Source organism: Nilaparvata lugens, chromosome 11, assembly GCF_014356525.2.
Source record: "Nilaparvata lugens isolate BPH chromosome 11, ASM1435652v1, whole genome shotgun sequence".
Lineage (NCBI taxonomy): Eukaryota > Metazoa > Arthropoda > Insecta > Hemiptera > Delphacidae > Nilaparvata > Nilaparvata lugens.
The window spans coordinates 40,695,130-40,713,301 of record NC_052514.1 but is presented as its reverse complement, the minus strand read 5'-3'; the positions used below and the strand labels follow the sequence as shown (position 1 = coordinate 40,713,301).

The 18,172-nt window shown below is 37.8% G+C and overlaps 1 protein-coding gene across 1 annotated transcript in view; it reads left to right on the top strand.

Moving 5' to 3' along the window:
- Window positions 1-11,924, top strand: part of LOC111045147 (ATP-dependent RNA helicase DDX24) — a 40,565-nt gene extending 28,641 nt beyond the window's left edge. Inside the window, exons 8-10 of the mRNA XM_022330460.2 lie at window positions 3,319-3,551; window positions 10,344-10,516; window positions 11,550-11,924. Of these exons, the coding sequence (XP_022186152.2) occupies window positions 3,319-3,551; window positions 10,344-10,516; window positions 11,550-11,687 (544 nt within the window). The 3' untranslated portion in view covers window positions 11,688-11,924. The remainder of the gene's footprint in view (window positions 1-3,318; window positions 3,552-10,343; window positions 10,517-11,549) is intronic.
- The last annotated feature ends 6,248 nt before the right edge of the window (window positions 11,925-18,172 follow it).

Here is an 18,172-nt window from a genome sequence, read left to right as displayed (position 1 = left end):
CACAGCCAAGATGTCTTTTCATATTGTTGGTCTTTGAAATCTCTCTTGTATGTCCTGGATTTCGATGTAGAAGTCTGATAACTGCAAACAGTAAACAAAGTAGTAGCCAGTGCCAGCTAGAACAGTTCATAAGTGGAAACGGCTCTAAAAGGCAATGGCGCCAATGCAAAGTCACACTATCACAGCTATGAGCTGCTTGGAAAGCAGCTCACCGTAAAGCTAATGTAAATAGTCTCCCACCCCCCACGGGGAGGGAATTGAACTCGCCCAGCTACCATTTGAACCCATACTAACGCTTGGAGCAGTGATCCTGCTTGCTGTAGCGCGTAATTCAAAAGGTTATTTCAATGCGTGTACCTTGCTTGGTGCGCTCCTTATTGTTTTAATATTACAAGAAATTTGAGTATTACTATTACTTCAATCAATTTTCTATTGATTTGAACTTTAATTTATTGTAGCAATTTCATAGGGGGTTCACGTGCTCTTGTGCTCTCATGGACACGCCGCCACTGCATAAAGTACCATCAAACCATTATTCTCTGAATGTTTCATCCATTATTAACGCATCCTGTGTAATCATTAAATTGTAAGAAGAGAGATATTGCGGTAATTTTCCTCAATACCTCTAATATTGTGGTATTTAAACAATATAAGTGTATTTTTATTTCTATTTTTTCCTAATACTTATATACAAGTATAATTCACTATAGTGAGGTACACGTTATAATGGCAGTGAAGAAAGATAGGAGAAAAACGTTGCCGATTCTCTGTCTTATCAATGCCTTCTATAGACGGTAGCTGATACAAGTTTATTGATTCTATAGGTTTATTGATACAGGTTTATTGATGTAATATATTAACAATTATTCATTCTCGTTTAAAATGATCAATTATATTTTATTAAGCAATAAATTATTTCCAATAATTTCATAATGAATTTTCATAATCAATATTAGATATTTTGTTGATTAATCAAATTTATACATTGTTAAGAAGCGATCTGGCAACACAGCAAAGTGAGAAAGAGATAGCGCTATCTGCTTTGTTTAATGATAGACAAGGTAAATATTCAATTGCTAATCAAACACTGCCATTATAACGTGGACCTCACTATAATATAGTAGTATTGACAATATCGGTGTATCTTTCTTTTTCATTTTTTTATCACGTATAATTGAGTGCACCTCAGAGTACATTGTTTCATTGTACATTGTTGTACATTGTCTCTCTGTACATTGTTTAGCCATGACAAGTAATAAATTGAATTGAATTGAATTGAATTGAAAAAAGCAGAACGCTTAACAGAGCGCGAGCTTGGCTCGGTTCCTAGGGCGAACTAACCAATAGTTGCGCATTTAAACATAAATAAATATAAACCAATACTATTGACAAGGGGAATTCGTGTGTTTTCTCACATAAGTTGAGGCTTTTTGAGAAGAAGCAGAGTTATATGGTGGTTAAGCTCTTCAATCACCTGCCATCTGCAATCAAGGGTAGAAATAGCAGCTCTTTCAAAAGGGATGTCTTTTCTTTTTTGGTAAAAGGGGCATTTTACAGTGATAACGAAGTTTTTGATAATGAAACTTGATAATATAAAAAAAACTTAAAAATGATACATTATTGATAGAATAGAATATTTTTTATTTGTTCAATACAGTACAGTCATATGGATCACAACTATACAATTGAACATTGTCAAGTACAAAAAAATCTCTTCAATATTCAACATAATAAATAAAATATGGCCTATATGATATACATAATTGTCACATAAAAATTAATTTACACTATAAAAACTTCTTTCAACAAGGAACTATACAGATCGTTTTTGAAAATCATGTTCTTAAATCTATATGTAAATGTAGTAGCCCATTGTATAACATACAGGTTTTATGCTTTGATTTATTTTATGTTTCACAAATTACTATTTGATACAAATAGCTTGTACAACAATGTGTACAGTAAATAAAGAATTGAATCGTCGTCGTCTTCCTACAACGATTGGGCAATTCGCCTCACCATCACATCCATCTTTTAGGCCCGCCGTGGGATGTTTTGTAAACCATTGCTCCAGACATCTGTGTAATGATAATAATACATAATATAATGAATAATCCACTTGTCAGCTGATTGATTATGAATAATTCTATAGCAATGGTTTACAAAACATCCCACGGCGTGGGTTGCTTTTCGTGGATGAGCGTGGGTCTACTTTGCGGCGGGCCTTACGGGGTCTGCCCACACTTCTCCCAACAGGGTTATACGACATCACTGCCCTGGGAATCCTGTTGCTCTCCATCCTTTCAACATGATCTTTCCAGTTTTGCCGATTTTCTTCAATCTTCTGCCATATGGAGATTATGTTGAGCTCGCTCCTTATATCGACATTATGAAGCCTATCTTCCCTTGTGCACTGCACATTTCGGCAGCCTGTAACCTTCTCCATTCTTTCTTCTTGGGTATCCAGGTTCCAGAGACATATAAGATCGTTATCGATTAAATATTGATTTATTAGATATATTTCAGATTTATTACATAAAAATACTAGTAGTTCTGTGAACAGTAGACCTCGCGCTCAGTAAGTTACATTGACCTGTTGTTATGTTTTCTCAAAAATAAATAAATAATTTAACAATTTAAAATGTCTAGAAAAAATCATAAATAAACATAGAGCTTTCTGTCCTAACGTACCGTGTCGTCCGGAATGTGAGTGTGAGCGCTGTTATCAGGTCTGGCTGCAACTGACTACAACGTTGATGGAAAGATAAATTTTCAAGATGTTCGATTTTTTTGAACGGGTAGTATTATAGTCCACTTGACAGCTGATTCATGATGAATAATTCTAAAGTCTGATTTTTACGATAATATTGGCCTTTTCCTTTTGTATTATCCTTGAAATGCAAAATTTAAAAAAATCGTCGACGCGAAACTCAAAAAGGAACATACCTGTCAAATTTCATGAAAATCTATTACTGCGTTTCGCTGTAAATGCGGAACATAAATAAATATATACATATAAACATAAAGAGAAATGCAAAACCGTCGACTTGAATCTTAGACCTCACTTCGCTCAGTCAATTAGTTGAAAAGAAATAAAAAGGAAAAAGAGGAAAGAGACATATTATAGTTGGAATAACCATAACCTTATAGAATTCAAGTTCTGTCTCTCTCTTGGAAGAATTGCATTCGAGTGATAAATTTTGGGTGGGGGTGCATATATATTGGGTATTTGAACTTATTTCTTGTTCGAATTATGTTTTGTATATAATGTCTTCCAGTTGTTATAATGCAGTTCTTAACGGCGGTTTTGTGGCTTAGGTTCAGAGAACAGCCTGACGCCGTCCTGCTAGCAACTGACGTGGCGGCACGTGGCCTGGACATCTCGCACGTGTCACACGTGGCTCACTTCCAAGTGCCACGCACGGCCGAGGCCTACGTGCATCGCAGCGGGAGAACGGCACGTGCCAAGCAGCAAGGACTCACCGTTCTATTCATGGAGCCACACGAGATGGACGCCTATAGGAAGCTGTGTAGGACGTTGGGGCGTGCTGGTAAGCCTATAACTAGAAAACCAGCTGTCAAAATTCAATTCTAAGCGTATGGTTGGAAAGAGGGAAACATTTGCAACAAAAAATGTCTTTTATCATTTTCTTGTATCGATCTTAGTTTTCGAGATATATCGATGTTTCGATATTTATGAAATAGGCCTATTTACAGTCATTAAAACATAGATAACTAGAAAACTATCCCCTGTGGGCAGGGGGAAAAAAGTAGAGTCGAACAAGGTAGACTCAGTACTCAAGTTAAAGGGAAGAATTCACCCACAGTATCTTCTGCTTGTCGTAAGAGGCGACAAAAAGGGGACCCTCTTCTTCCAGAGCCCTTACTCCCAATCCCCTCTTCTTCTTCAACATGCTCTTTAGAATGCGCTTTATCTCTTTGGAATGAACGGTTTTCTATTGACTTGGCTTTGTATCATTCTTTCTTTACTCATCTTTTGTCTTCCTGTCTGGCCTTCCTTAGTCAAGCTCTTGCCTTTCAAGCCCTGGTCCTTAAACTACACGTTACACGTTGGGGTCTGAGGGCTTATTTTTTCCTTTCACATAAATTTTTCTAACATGCTAGGCTATCAACTACATTTAGTGTAGTTCGAACAGCCATAAGTATGTCCTCTATTACACACTCCAGAGCGGACAAGCAAAATAACATCAGCTATAGGACACAGATCTGTTTCTATGCCCTTTTGTGTCCTTATAAACGCTTGGCGGTGGGGATGGTATTGGTTAGTAGATTGGTAATGATTGCATAAATAAACGAGGTATTCCGGAGAAGTTTGTACACTGTCTTAGTTCGGTTGGCGACCAGACTAGCTTTGCTCTCCTGGTCAATATTGGAGCACACACACAAACACAAGAAGAAGTAGTGAAATGAGTTTTAGAAACAGCTCTTATCAGAGCTACACAAGGAAACTAGGGCCTATAATTCGAATCTGCTAGATTAATGTCGAAGGTATTAGCAGAGGAAAATGTGACTATCTGTCTCGGCTTCTGGCTGAGAACAAAGTTGATGTGCTGTTAGTGCAAGAGACACACACAGCTGATGAAGAGAAACTGTTCCAGAGAGGACAAATTCCCGGATTTACAGTAATTGGTGCTACTTATCACCATGCTTATGGAGTAGCCACCTACATAAGGAATGGAATCCAAAATGCTTCCTGTATTGAGATGAATATTGACAGTGGAATCCATCGGGTGATTGTAAAAATTGGAGACATGAGTATAACAAATGTGTATAAGCCTCCAGGGCTCCCCTGGCCTCCTCATGTTCTCAGGAAGAATGTTCACCCTGCATTATATATTGGTGACTTTAACAGCCACCATGAGACTTGGGGGTATCGAGCTAATGACCCAAATGGGATAGCACTGGTTGAATGGGCGGAGGATAATGACATAGAGCTTATTTTTGATGCTAAGGACAGAGCAAGTTTTCGCTCTGCTGCTTGGAATAGTGAGTCAAATCCTGATCTTTGCTTTGCTTCGGTGGACAGTAGTGGCCAACATTACCCTATCAGACAAAGGGTCCTTTCTGACTTCCCACACAGCCAACACAGACCAATTCTTTTTGAAACTGGATTACAAATACCACTTATCCAATCAACTCAACGACCAAGGTGGAATTTCAAAAAGGCTAACTGGAATGGGTTCACAACAGAATTGGATAAATGTATCCGTTGGATCCCTCCAACCCTGAGAATTACAAGAGGTTTAGAGGTCTTGTTGTCGCAATTGCAAAGAAACATATACCAAGAGGTTTCAGGAAGGAATATATTCCAGGCTGGAGTAGAGAAAGTGACCATCTATACAAGCAGTTTCAGGAAAAAAATGACCAATGGATTGCAGGAGAGCTCCTTAACAGCTTGGATGAGGCACGTAGAAAGAAATGGTCCCAGACAATGGAGGAGATGGACTTTAGACATTCCAGCCGCCGGGCTTGGAGTCTTCTCAGGAAACTGGGCAGTGCAAGAATTACTACACACCAGAGCTACCCTATCCATCCAGATCAGGTGGCAGAACAAATAGTCAAAACATCTAAGGCTGCTGGCTGTTTGGATCATGCAGCGGAGGTAAGGAATGGACTGAAAGAGCTTAAAGCTATGGCTGTGGAGGACTTACACCTGTCCAGTGATTTCTCAGTAGAGGAGGTGGATGCTGCTCTTTGTAATACCAAGTGTGGAAAGGCACCTGACTTTGATGGAATCCACCCAGAGTTTCTGGTGCATGCTGGAGGGAAGGTTAGGCTGTGGTTGTCACGCTTTTATACAAAAATTCTGCAAACTGGAAATCTCCCAGCAGATTTCAAGGAGTCTAAAATAGTTTCAATCCTCAAGCCTGGCAAACCTTGTGATGATGTGAAAAACTACCGCCCAATTGCACTGCTGAGTGTGAGTTACAAAGTGCTAGAGAGGCTTCTCTACAATAGGATAAGTAAAATAATACTAGAGCATGTACCGATTGAACAGGCTGGATTTCGAACCAACCGGAGTTATACAGACCAGGTTCTCTCTTTGACGACATATATCGAGGCAGGCTTCCAAAAGGGATTGAAAACATCTGTTGCCTTTGTGGACCTGAGTGCTGCTTATGATACAGTGTGATGTTCTACCAAGCCTAAAAATCATCCAATTGATAAATAACATGCTAAAGAACAGATGCTTCAGAGTGCTCATGGATGATAAGCTAAGCAGAAGAAAGGTACTGAATAATGGATTGCCACAGGGTTCAATCTTGTCCCCGCTTCTTTTCAACTTGTACTCAGCAGATCTTCCCAACATACCATCAAGGATCTTCATGTATGCTGATGACATTGCTGTGGCCACTCAAGACAAGAGTATGAAGACAACATCAGAGAGCCTCACTGAAGACCTATCTTCCCTTTCAGTTTATTTCCACAAGTGGAGGCTACACCCTAACATGAAAAAAACAGAGGTGTGCTGTTTTCACTTGAATAATGGGGAGGCTAGGGTAAAACTGGATGTGAGGTTTGACAACACGCAATTACAGCATAATTTCTTTCCAAAGTACCTTGGGGTGACGCTTGACCGCACTCTGTCCTACAAAAATCACCTTCATAATGTTGCTGAGAAACTAAAAACTAGGAATAATATTCTACAAAAACTCTGTGGAACAACATGAGGAGCATCAGCAACAACTTTGCGCTGCTCTGCCCTAGGACTAGTATATCCCACAGCTGAATACTGTGCGGCTGTGTGGATAAATAGTGCCCATGTGAATAGAGTCAACACTCAGCTGAATAATTCCTGCGCTGCTCTGCCCTAGGACTAGTATACCCCACAGCTGAATACTGTGCGGCTGTGTGGATAAATAGTGCCCATGTGAATAGAGTCAACACTCAGCTGAATAATTCCATGCGACTTATTTCTGGGACCATTAGAACCACCCCCACATATTGGCTGCCAGTTCTCAGCAACATTGCTCCACCAGGGCTGCGAAGATCTTTTGCTCTTGTTTGTGAGTATAATAAGATAAAAAATGACAGAGCACTCCCAATCCACAGAGATCTTCTGGAGCTCGGTAACAGGCTGAGGTCAAGGCGCCCTCCCATGCGCTTGGATGAGCGGCTAGAACGTGAGAATTTCTCTGTTGCTGATAGCTGGGAGGAGGAGTGGATGGATAGAGCACCTCTCAGTGTTAGTCTGAGGTATTCTGTTGGGAGGAGTGTGGCTGGGTTTGATCTGCCAAGGCGAACATGGACAGCACTCAACAGGATTAGAACTGGGCACGGAAGATGTAGAGCATCTCTTAGTGACTGGGGTAGATTGCCCTCCCATGATTGTGATTGTGGAGAGGCTAGACAAACAATGAATCATATCATCCGGCATTGTGCTATTCGAGCCTATCAGGGCGGTTCAGATGATTTTATAGCAGCATCTCCACAAGCAATAGCCTACATAACCAACCTGGACATTCAAGTTTGACTTGATTATTTCCTATTTCCTTGTGCATATATACACTTTTCTTTGTCATATATTTTTGTTTGTATTCTATAACCTAGATAGATGGTTTTATTTTGTTTTATATTTTTTTTCAAGCTGACAATGGTCAAAGACCTGCATATTTTTGTGAATTCATGTGTGTGTCTATGTGTGTCTATGTGTTTGCCATACGCTAATAATAATAATATAACTAGAAAACTAATCTTTCAAAATCTAATTTATTCTAAGGGGATGGTTGGAAAGAGGAAGGAATTTCCAAAAAATATTCATACGGTTTGTTCCGTTGACGTTTTTGAACTTTTTATGAGCGTTGAAACTGTTTGAAATTTGGCTTTGAACTCGACTAATAGACTTTTTTCAACTTTGAGCGTGACGCACGTGGCCTTGACGTCTTGCACATGTCAATAAAACTGGAAAACACAAAAAAGTTATCAAGTACCCTTTCATTTCATTACTAGCATTTTACCCGGTCTTGTCCGGGAATTTAGCTTCTGTGATTATTCAAGAACTAACACAATAATATGGTTATCACAACTGCTATCATTGCTACAGCAATATTATTATGTTGCTTTGGCCTGTGATCTGTATATTATGTCCTGTAACAACCTATCAGTATCATTGATACATAGGTTGCCAGAATTTGTATCAAAACATGAGCTTCCTGTATCGAAGCACATATTTCTACACATTGCTACCAGCGTATCAATCTCTCTACAGCTTCCTTCATAAATAGTATATTTCGCACCTAGAGCAGAAAATGAGATTTTTCCAGCTAGGCCGAGGACTAGAAAAGATTGAGAGCTGGAAAAACATTTTTGCCCGTGGTGCGAACGATATTTTTCGCCACACTACAGGTATTGCTGACAAAATAAATAGTCTAAAGAATACAAAATAAAGAATACTCGTTAAGCTATCGTACCTATCTCTTGATTTTAGTGGTAGAAGATTTGCAGTCAGGATTTCAGATTCTTTTAAAATTTCACTTGGAATACCACAGTCATCTTCAAGCATTTTTGAAAATTCGGAATGCACTAATCACCAATAAATAATTGAATAAAACTGGTTGCGAAGCGAATTAGTTTGATTCGAAACTGGAACTGAAATCATGGCGACTTTAGCTGATGATGAAAGTGGCCACTCGCCCGATCTAGCGGATGACTTATTAACTACTTCCATGAGCGGCTGGAAAGAGACAACTTTCTGGCCTAGCCCGGAAAAGAAACCCTTTTCTGACGTCGTCTGCAAACAAGGTCTTTCAGATCTACGTAGGGACTGGAAAACAGCTGCTTTCTGTGCAGTGTGGCGAAAACGCATTTTACAACATGTCCTATGAATGAAATGTGAACATTGATTCTAATAAATCTAGATGGAAAATTGAAATTTGGGCTATAAGGTGCCCGATATTGGTATTTTTAGAATCTATGTGAAACATTTGGAGATCTAAATCATTGCCGTTTTTCCGGTATGCAATCCACAAGTTTTGATGCGAACAAACACAACCGTATTCTCTCTTATTGACCGAGCGAAGTGAGGTCTAAGATTCAAGTCGACGGTCTGGCATTTCTCTTAATGTTTAAATGTTTGAGATTTAAATGTTTATATGTTGCGCATTTACGGCGAAACGCGGTAATAGATTTTCATGAAATTTGACAGGTATGTTCCTTTTTTAACTGCGCGTTGACGTATATACAAGGTTTTTGGAAATTTTACATTCCAAGGATAATATAAAAGGAAAAAGGAGCCTCCTTCATACGCCCATATTAGAGTAAAATCAGACTATAGAATTATTTATCATAAATTAATCAGCTGACAAGTGATTACACAGATGTGTGGAGAAGCCAGTCTATTGCTGTATTTGCATAAGGTCTATAGTTTCAATCAGGTACTTGTGGATGAGAATACTACGTGAGGTGTGGTGTGTTTTATCACATGTTTTGCTATTAAATAAAAGGATGCCAGATATATTCTATTGTTTATTCTTTATTGATTCACTAGCCGTCAGGCTCGCTTTGCTCGTCATATCCGTCTAGGTAGGGGGCTCCGCCCCCTGGACCCGCGACTGGATCGTCCAAGAATGAGATCAGCAGGCTCGCTTCGCTCGCCTGCATTTTTCATTTGAGCATTTTTATCATATGTTAGGACGATCCAGTCGGGGATCCAGACTAAACGTCTGGCTAAACGGATATGGCGAGCGGAGCGAGCCTGACTGCTAGTAATATAATATTCGGGATTGAAGTAGCAGTGCCCAATCAATTTTTCCGCGATAAATGCATTTAAATCTTCAACTTGGTGCCAACCTAACAAAGTCAACTCAACTTAATGCCAACCTGACAAAATTATTGATTTAGTTGCCAGTTAACAACTGTTTTGAAGAGGTACTCTATCTAGATTATAGTTCTATAGTAACATATGATATGGAAATTTCAATTATAATTGAGAGATTGGGAGAAGAAGAATATACATGCTAAAAGACGAACTTTAAACCCTTAAAAACAACCCTTAGAGTTAAAATATTGCCAAAAGATTTCTTAGTGCGCCTCTAAAGGGCCAACTGAACATACCTACCAAATTTGAACGTTTTTGGTCCGGTAGATTTTTAGTTATGCGAGTGAGTGAGTGAGTGCCATTTCGCTTTTATATATATAGATACAACAAGTTCATCATCATAAATGATAGGGAGAGAAATTAAGGTAACATTGTGCTATTCCTCTCCCAAATTTAGATAAGGTTACACATAGTCCGATATAATAGGTTGTATTGTAGTCGCTCACTTCACTAAAGTTTCAGTAGCGCTAAAAATAAGAGTGATTACTCTATTCGAATGTTGCAGAGAAAGATATTGAGGAGTTGCCAGTTGAGAGGGATCTGTTGGTAGCGATCAAAGATCGCATCAAGTTGGCGCGTGAGGTGGAGCGACTGGAGATGCGCTCCAAACGAGACCAAGCCAAACGAGGCTGGCTGCAAAAGGCCGCCACAGACATGGATCTCATTGTCGACGAGGAGGTATTCACTTTCAAATCTACTTATTCTCTTCATTTTGACCATAAAACCATGTCTCTGAGTTAGGCCTTTCACATATTAGACATTTTGAATAGTTTTGTTCTTAAATGCGCTGGGATCATCATCTCAATGAATTATGCGGGAGACTGAGGAAGACCATCTACAGATTCAGGATTCTGAGGACACTGGTCGACAAGGGATGTCTAAGAGTTGTCTACTTCTCTCTAGCACAGTCCCTCATGCTGTATGGGATTGTGGGATGGGGAGGTGCAAGCTTCTTGCACATTGAACCGCTCCTAAGGGTGCAGAAGCTGATCATGAGGGTCATCAACCAGAAGCCTCCACGCTATTCATCAGACCAGCTATTCAATGAGTTTGACGTGATGGATGCAAGACAGCTTTACTCCAAGGAGATACTATGCAGATTACACAAGAACCCAACAACATTTCAAACTAAAATCCACAACCACAACACCAGATACAGGAATCTTCTTATCACCAGTGTTGCAAGGAACCCAAGGATACCAGAGACATTTCAATCATTTAGCACCAAAATTATATAATCTACTTCCTGCAAACTTTAAACAGATTAATCTTCCTAGAAAGTTAAAAGCAATAGTACACAATTGTTTGATGAGCAAAGGAAGACAGAACATAGAAAACATTATTTCAAATAACAATTAACCACCTAATGACTTACTAAACACTAAATAATTGATAATACACACAAAAAACTAACAAAACCTACTCTAGAACATGGTACGCCATAGTGGAGTAGGTCAATTTCCACACAGAAAAAACTAAACAAGTAGAGAACACATTATAAGAATCTTTTGTAACTAACTATTGTATGTAATATTGTAATTTATATAATATTTTTTGTAATTGATGTTGTAGTTTTAGTTTTTTTTGGGGGGAAATAAACATTTATTTATTTATTATTTAATTATCCAACAATTATCGTGTATTGTATTATCTTGGATTTTTGTTGTGTTTGTGAGAACACAATGAAATTTATCCATTAATGTATTTGCAGGAGTGGAGAAGTCAGGACGAGGGCGATTCGCCAGTGTTGCAGCGGACTCTGGCTGAAAAACGGAAGCGATTAGCTGAGATGCTCAAAACTGCCATCCGTCCGCGTCTATCCAATATGCGATATCCGTTGTTAAGTTAAGTTTCCATGCACAATAACCAATGGCCAGTTACACGTACTTTTGTTAAATATGGACATTAACGCCGATTAACAAACCGGCGTTAGTTTTACTGATTCATTTCTGTTCCACAATGATCGGTTAGTTTTTAATCCCGGATAAGTTTTCCGGTTAACTAATTAACCCCCAGTTGCACGTACATCTGTTAAATACGGACATTAACGCCGACTGACAAACCGGCGTTAGTTTTACGGATTCATTTCTGTTCCACAAAGATATGTTAGTTAGATTACTTAATCCCGATTAAGTTTTCCGGTTAACTAACTGAGATTTTAACGGTTTCACAATCCGGCAACACTGTAATTTAACTGACAGATACTATTATTCTGAGCAAATGTCAGAAAATTGAGGTTATGTTATTGAAGCGGAGATCATTCATTAGCATGTGACGTAAAAATGTTCTGTCTGTCGCCAGTGTCAAGTGCTATCTGCAGACGACAACAGATCGAAAATTAACCTCAAAAATCAGAATCTAATTTTGAATGCTAATATCAGCTAAATACACTTTTCTATCTTATTAACGGATGAAATTCCGAAAATTAACCTCAAAAATCAGAATCTAATTTTGAATGCTAATATCAGCTAAATACACTTTTCTATCTTATTAACGGATGAAATTCATTCATATATTTAGCTCATACTTTGAATTTTGTAGTTTTTTCACCAAAAATTAATTGGAAGACAGCTATCAGTAGGTACCTTATCGGCGTTAGTTGGATTTAACTCCCCCTGAATGGCCTATTGAAAATTTTTACGTCGATTAGTTTAACCGGCGTTATTTTTCGATGTTTACCTTTGTGCATCCAAATTCTCTTCTTTTCAGCTAATCGCCGTTAAAATTGTGCCAACTAATCAGAATTAAACATTTTTACGCCGCTTAGTTTAATAGGCGTTATCACTCTTGAAATTTCTTTTTTGTGCAATCAAAGCCAATCGGTTAGCGGTAATCACAATTGAAATATAGCATTTAATCGTGATTGAAAGTTAACCGACTGTTGTGCAACTAGGTGTAAGTCTTTGAATCTTGGTTGAAATTTTCTTAATGACTAGAGAAAGATTAACTTGAAACTGGTAGCATTCATTCACAGATAGCATAGCATCCATGCTCCCCTTTCAATCAGTGCTCACAGTTAAAAATAGTAGGGACAAAATCAAATATCCCTAGTGGTTTTCAATTTACTGTGAACTCTTCCTTATATAGTGAGGTCCACGTTATATGTTTGACTAGCCGTCAGGCTCGCTTCGCTCGCCATATCCGTCTAGCCAGGGGGCTCCGCCCCCGACTGGATCGTCCAAAAATGAGATCAGCGGGCTCGCTTCGCTCGCCTGCATCTAAACCTCAGCGGAACCTCTGTACCGAATTCTGGACCCCCGACTGGATTGCCCTAAAATGAGATCAGCGGGCTCGCTTCGCTCGCCTGCATTTAGACCTCAGCGGAACCTCTGTTCCGAATTTGAACGTATTATGTCAATTTGATTTGATTTGATCTCGAAAAACACCTGTTACTATATCGGCGTATCTTTGGCGAACAAAATTCTTCTACCTCAGCCAAACCTGTGTACTGAATTTTTTTTTATATTTTTCCATCAATTATTGAAAAAGGTGAGGAAACGCTGAAAAGCTGAGAAAACCCGAATTTTGGGCGTATCTTTGGTGTTACTTCAAATTCCTTCTAACACAACATTATTGCACCCCAGCTGAGCTTCTGTAGTAAATTTGAATATTTTCTGTTCATTTGTTCTCGATAAAGCAGAGAAAGCGCAAAAAACCGCTGGAAAACGCAGATTTTGGGCGTATCTTTGGAAATGTTATTGCGCCTCTAAAGGGCCAACTGAACACACCTACCAAATTTGTAAAATCAATTTTTCCGCGATAAATCAGGACCTCCTAAATAGGTATTTAGTTACCAGAACAACTGTTTCGAAGAGGCTATAGATTATAGTTCTATATTAACATTTGGTATGGAAATTTAAATTATAATTTTAAGATATTGGAATAAGAAGAATATACATGCTAAAAGACGAACTTCAAACCCTTAAGAACCACCCTTAGAGTTAAAATATCGCCAAAAGATTTCTTAGTGCGCCTCTAAAGGGCCAACTAACATACCCACCAAATTTGAACGTTTTTGGTCCGGTAGATTTTTAGTTCTGCGAGTGAGTGTGTGAGTGAGTCAATCAGTCAGTCAGTCAGTGAGTGAGTGTCATTTCGCTTCTATATATATATATATTATATATATATATATATTATATATATATATATATATATATATATAGATTGGCAATGATATTGCTATCCTTGTTTATCATTCAACAAAGCTGATAGCGCTATCTCTTTCTCGCTTTGCTCTGTTGCCATATCGTCTTTTAACAATGTAGAATTGATAATTAGTTAACAATATATTTCATCATAATTGTGAAAATTCATTATGAAAATATAATACTTTGCTTAATATAATATAATTGATTATTTTAAACGAGAATGAACAGTTAATATTACATCATATTATACCGTCTATAAAAGGCATTGACAAGACCAAGGATCGGCAACATAGTTCTCCTATCTTTCTCCACTGTCATTATAACGTGAACCTCATCATAAATAGCATTTCCATTCCAACAATGCTCACAGTTCAGAGTCAATAATTTTATAGATCTGTTATTTTCTTCCACTATTTTATTGAAGAATGTAAAAAATCCACTTACTGATAAAATGTATACTAAACAGAAAGTTAAAAATTTCATAAGTATAATATAAAATTTATTTATTTTTGCAAAACATTCACAGAAACAAGTTCGTAATCTCCTGGAAATTAACTGATCACATCTTTCAGTTTTCAGAATTCCAGTTTTGCTATAGTGAGGTCCACGTTAAGTAGCGTACAGATATACGCGCCGCGAACATGAGCAGTTCACTTTTAATCAGCTGATTATATCTGTATTTTTACAGAAACGGTAAGATACAGATATAAAAAGCTTGGCATCAGCTGATTAAAAGTGAATTGCTCATGTTCGCGGCGCGGAAATCTGTATGCACCTTTATAATGACAGTGTGTGATTTGCAATGATGTTGCTTTCATTGTCTATCGTTCAACAAAGCAGATGGCGCTATCTCTTTCACGCTTTGCGAAGTTTATCAACAATGTAGAAATTCAACTAATTGACAACATATTTAATCTCAATCATGAAAATTTATAATTACATCTTTAAAAATATATTTTGACAAATAAAATATGATTGACTATTTTCAACAATAATGAACCAGAAAACATTGATATACCAATATCAGCTGTTTGGGTGGCAAGGCTGAGATCTGGCAACCCTTTTCACCTATCTTCCTACACTGCCATTATAACGTGGATCTCACTATATAAAAACAAACAAAACAAACAAACAAATATTTTTGAACGTGGACATAATTTATTATTAGTCCTGTAGTTTTATTGTATAATAATAATAATATCGTGTGACCTGGCTGGCTCACTTTTATTGTGTAAATTGTTTTTAATAAATTGGTTTCATTGTTCTTGTATGATTTTATTTTTCATAAATATGTTGCCATGTCCGTCAACTCTGTTTTTGAAGGTTGTTACCATTTACTACAGTGCATGCCAAACATTTACAAACGTCCAGGCCTACCAGGGGGATTCGAACCCGTGTCCAGGTAGCGACAGTCCATGCCAAACATTAAAAAACCGTCCAGGCCTGCCGGAGGGATTCGAACCCGCGACCAAACTAAAGCGTGCAATGCTGGATTACAACACAAAAGTGACAGTGAATTAGAATTTCCTTGGATTCTAATGTGATTAATTCATACTCGCTCGACCGGGCTGAGTGTGAATATTCCAATTAGAACTCGTGGAAATTATATTTTCACTGTAACTGAATTGTATTCTGGCCGGCACAAATTTATTTTCACGGGTTATGTAAAAGAGACGGGGCCGCGCCACCTGTCCACTCGATGTTGTTCAATAAGGGCTCAAAAAGGTTCATCCTCCAACTCTCGACTACCATATACTCTATTGTCATCTGATTCCGCTTCATTTACCTTATTAGTGGCCACTTCTCGATTCTGCAAGGCACTGGTAGCAAGGTAGCTGGTAGCACCACCTACTTACTTATTACTTTGCACCTTAAATCTGATACTTGTATTCTAGGCAATTATATCTAAATCAGAGATCAAATACTTGTAATTGTATACTTGTATTATTCCCAATGGTTCATTTGATGGAACACAACTTACTCAAAAGCTATCTACAGAGTAAGTTAAGCCAGTTACACAAACATCGATTCTTGGATATACGATTCTTTTGATCTGACCTGATAACGCACGACACTTGTTAGGTCGACCTCTATCCATAGCCCAAAAATCAACAAAATCTGGGAGATTAGCATTTTTCATGAAATCCATTTTTGTGCGTTTTGAAACAGTAAAAAAAGTATCTCAGATTCGGCTGAAATTTGCACCATACATGAAGCTTAACCTGAGAAATGTCGGAGCCAAATTTGGCACTCCCGGCAGGGAGGATGAGGGGTGAGTTATGAAGCTGCAAACATCAAATTTTCAAATATTCATATCTCCTGAACGGTGAAGAATTTTGCAAATATGATTCCAGATTCGTGTTCCTCGCATCAAATACCATAAGATCACGAAGTTTGAGCGATTTTTATTTTTCACAAATCAATGACAAAATTCATGGACAAACAATCATCGTGCAAACAGTGAGAGAAAGAAGTATCTCGGATTCGGCTGAAATTTGCACCATAGATGAAGCTTTTTCTTCAACTGAGAAATGTCGGAGCCAAATTTGGCATTCCCAGCTATACAGGATGAGTTATGCGGCTTCAAACATGAAATTTGCAAATTTTCAAACGGCCATATCTAATGAACGGTAAGGAATTTCGCCAATGTGATGACATTATATTGTTTCTCTCGTCAAATATTATATCATTGCTGAGAGTTTTAGCGATTTAAATTAATTTTTGGATTCATGAAAAATGAATCCGTTACCTGTTGCTTTTTTCTGCTGTGCTGTTCTAATTCTCATCCAATACAAATGAGCTCAGTAGTCACAAAAATCCTGAGAAATTTGAATTTCCCGCTCAAATCAGTCAGTACCTCTTGCATGTTTCTGTTGCCCTGGTAGTATTTTAGTTGGTTTCAATTCTGTACCAGGGAGTCAGAACACTTGAAGAGGTAGCAGGTTTTTCAACGCCTTCCAATGCAAGCATAGGCAACCCGCAACACTGATCTAGTTTGTGTACCTCTTGCATGTTTCTGATGCCCTGGTAGAAATCTGGTCATTTCTAATATGCAAATGAGCTACTATTTGAGCGGGAAATTCAAATTTCTCATGATTTTTATAATTATTTGAGCGTAAATTCAAATTTATCATGATTAGCGGGAAATTCAAATTTCTCATGATTTATACTATTTGAGCGGGAAATTCAAATTTCTCATGATTAGCGGGAAATTCAAATTTCTCATTATTTAATATAATGACTTAATATAATATTTGAGCGGGAAATTAAAATTTCTCATGATTCATACTATTTGAGCGGGAAATTCAAATTTCTCATGATTTATACTATTTGATCGGGAAATTCATATTTCTCATGATTTATTTTACTACTGAGCTCATTTGTATTTTAGAATTGTAACAGGAAGTTAAAACTTAGCAAGTGGTAACTGAGGCATTATACCGATTATTGCTTACACACATTAAATACTATATGTGTTTAGTTCAGTTGATAAATAATGAGTTTTTATTTTCAATTTCATCAAATGTAAGACTTTAATTTGGTACCAAAATCAAACAAATCCGACCATCCTTTCAGAGTTTCCAAGATAATTTACGTCATTTGAATTCTGGAAACAGACGAAAAAAAGGTAGGCCAAGGAACAGGTGGGTGGACCGAGTGAGAGGATGGAAAGAAAGAGCCATGAACAGAGAGGAATGGAGGCGTGTTATGGGGGAGGCCAGGGCTCACCTAGGGCTGTAGCGCCGGATAAAGATAGAAATAAAATAATTCTGGAAAAATAAGATTTATTGAAAATAAAATTCCAATGCAAGTAAGTTACATTCTTATCCAAAGCAAAGAAATAGCAGTCAACTTCTGAATTATTATTTTTGAGATCGAGAAATAAATAGAGGTTGTAAACGATTAGAGTCTCAAATATGATGAGAAATTGTCACAGTAGCAATAAATAAATAATAAATATACATCGAATAATTTGTATTCAGTTGTTTTTCAATTAATTGGATAGATAGTAATACAAACTATATATATTTGAACGAATTTGCACCATAAATAAAGCTCGACCTGAAAAATGTAGCCAAATTTGGCACCCTCAGCAACTATACAGGGTGAGGGGTAGGTTATGAAGCTGCAACCATCGTGAAACACACTGAAACAAAAAGTATTAGATTTGGCTGAAAATGTCGGA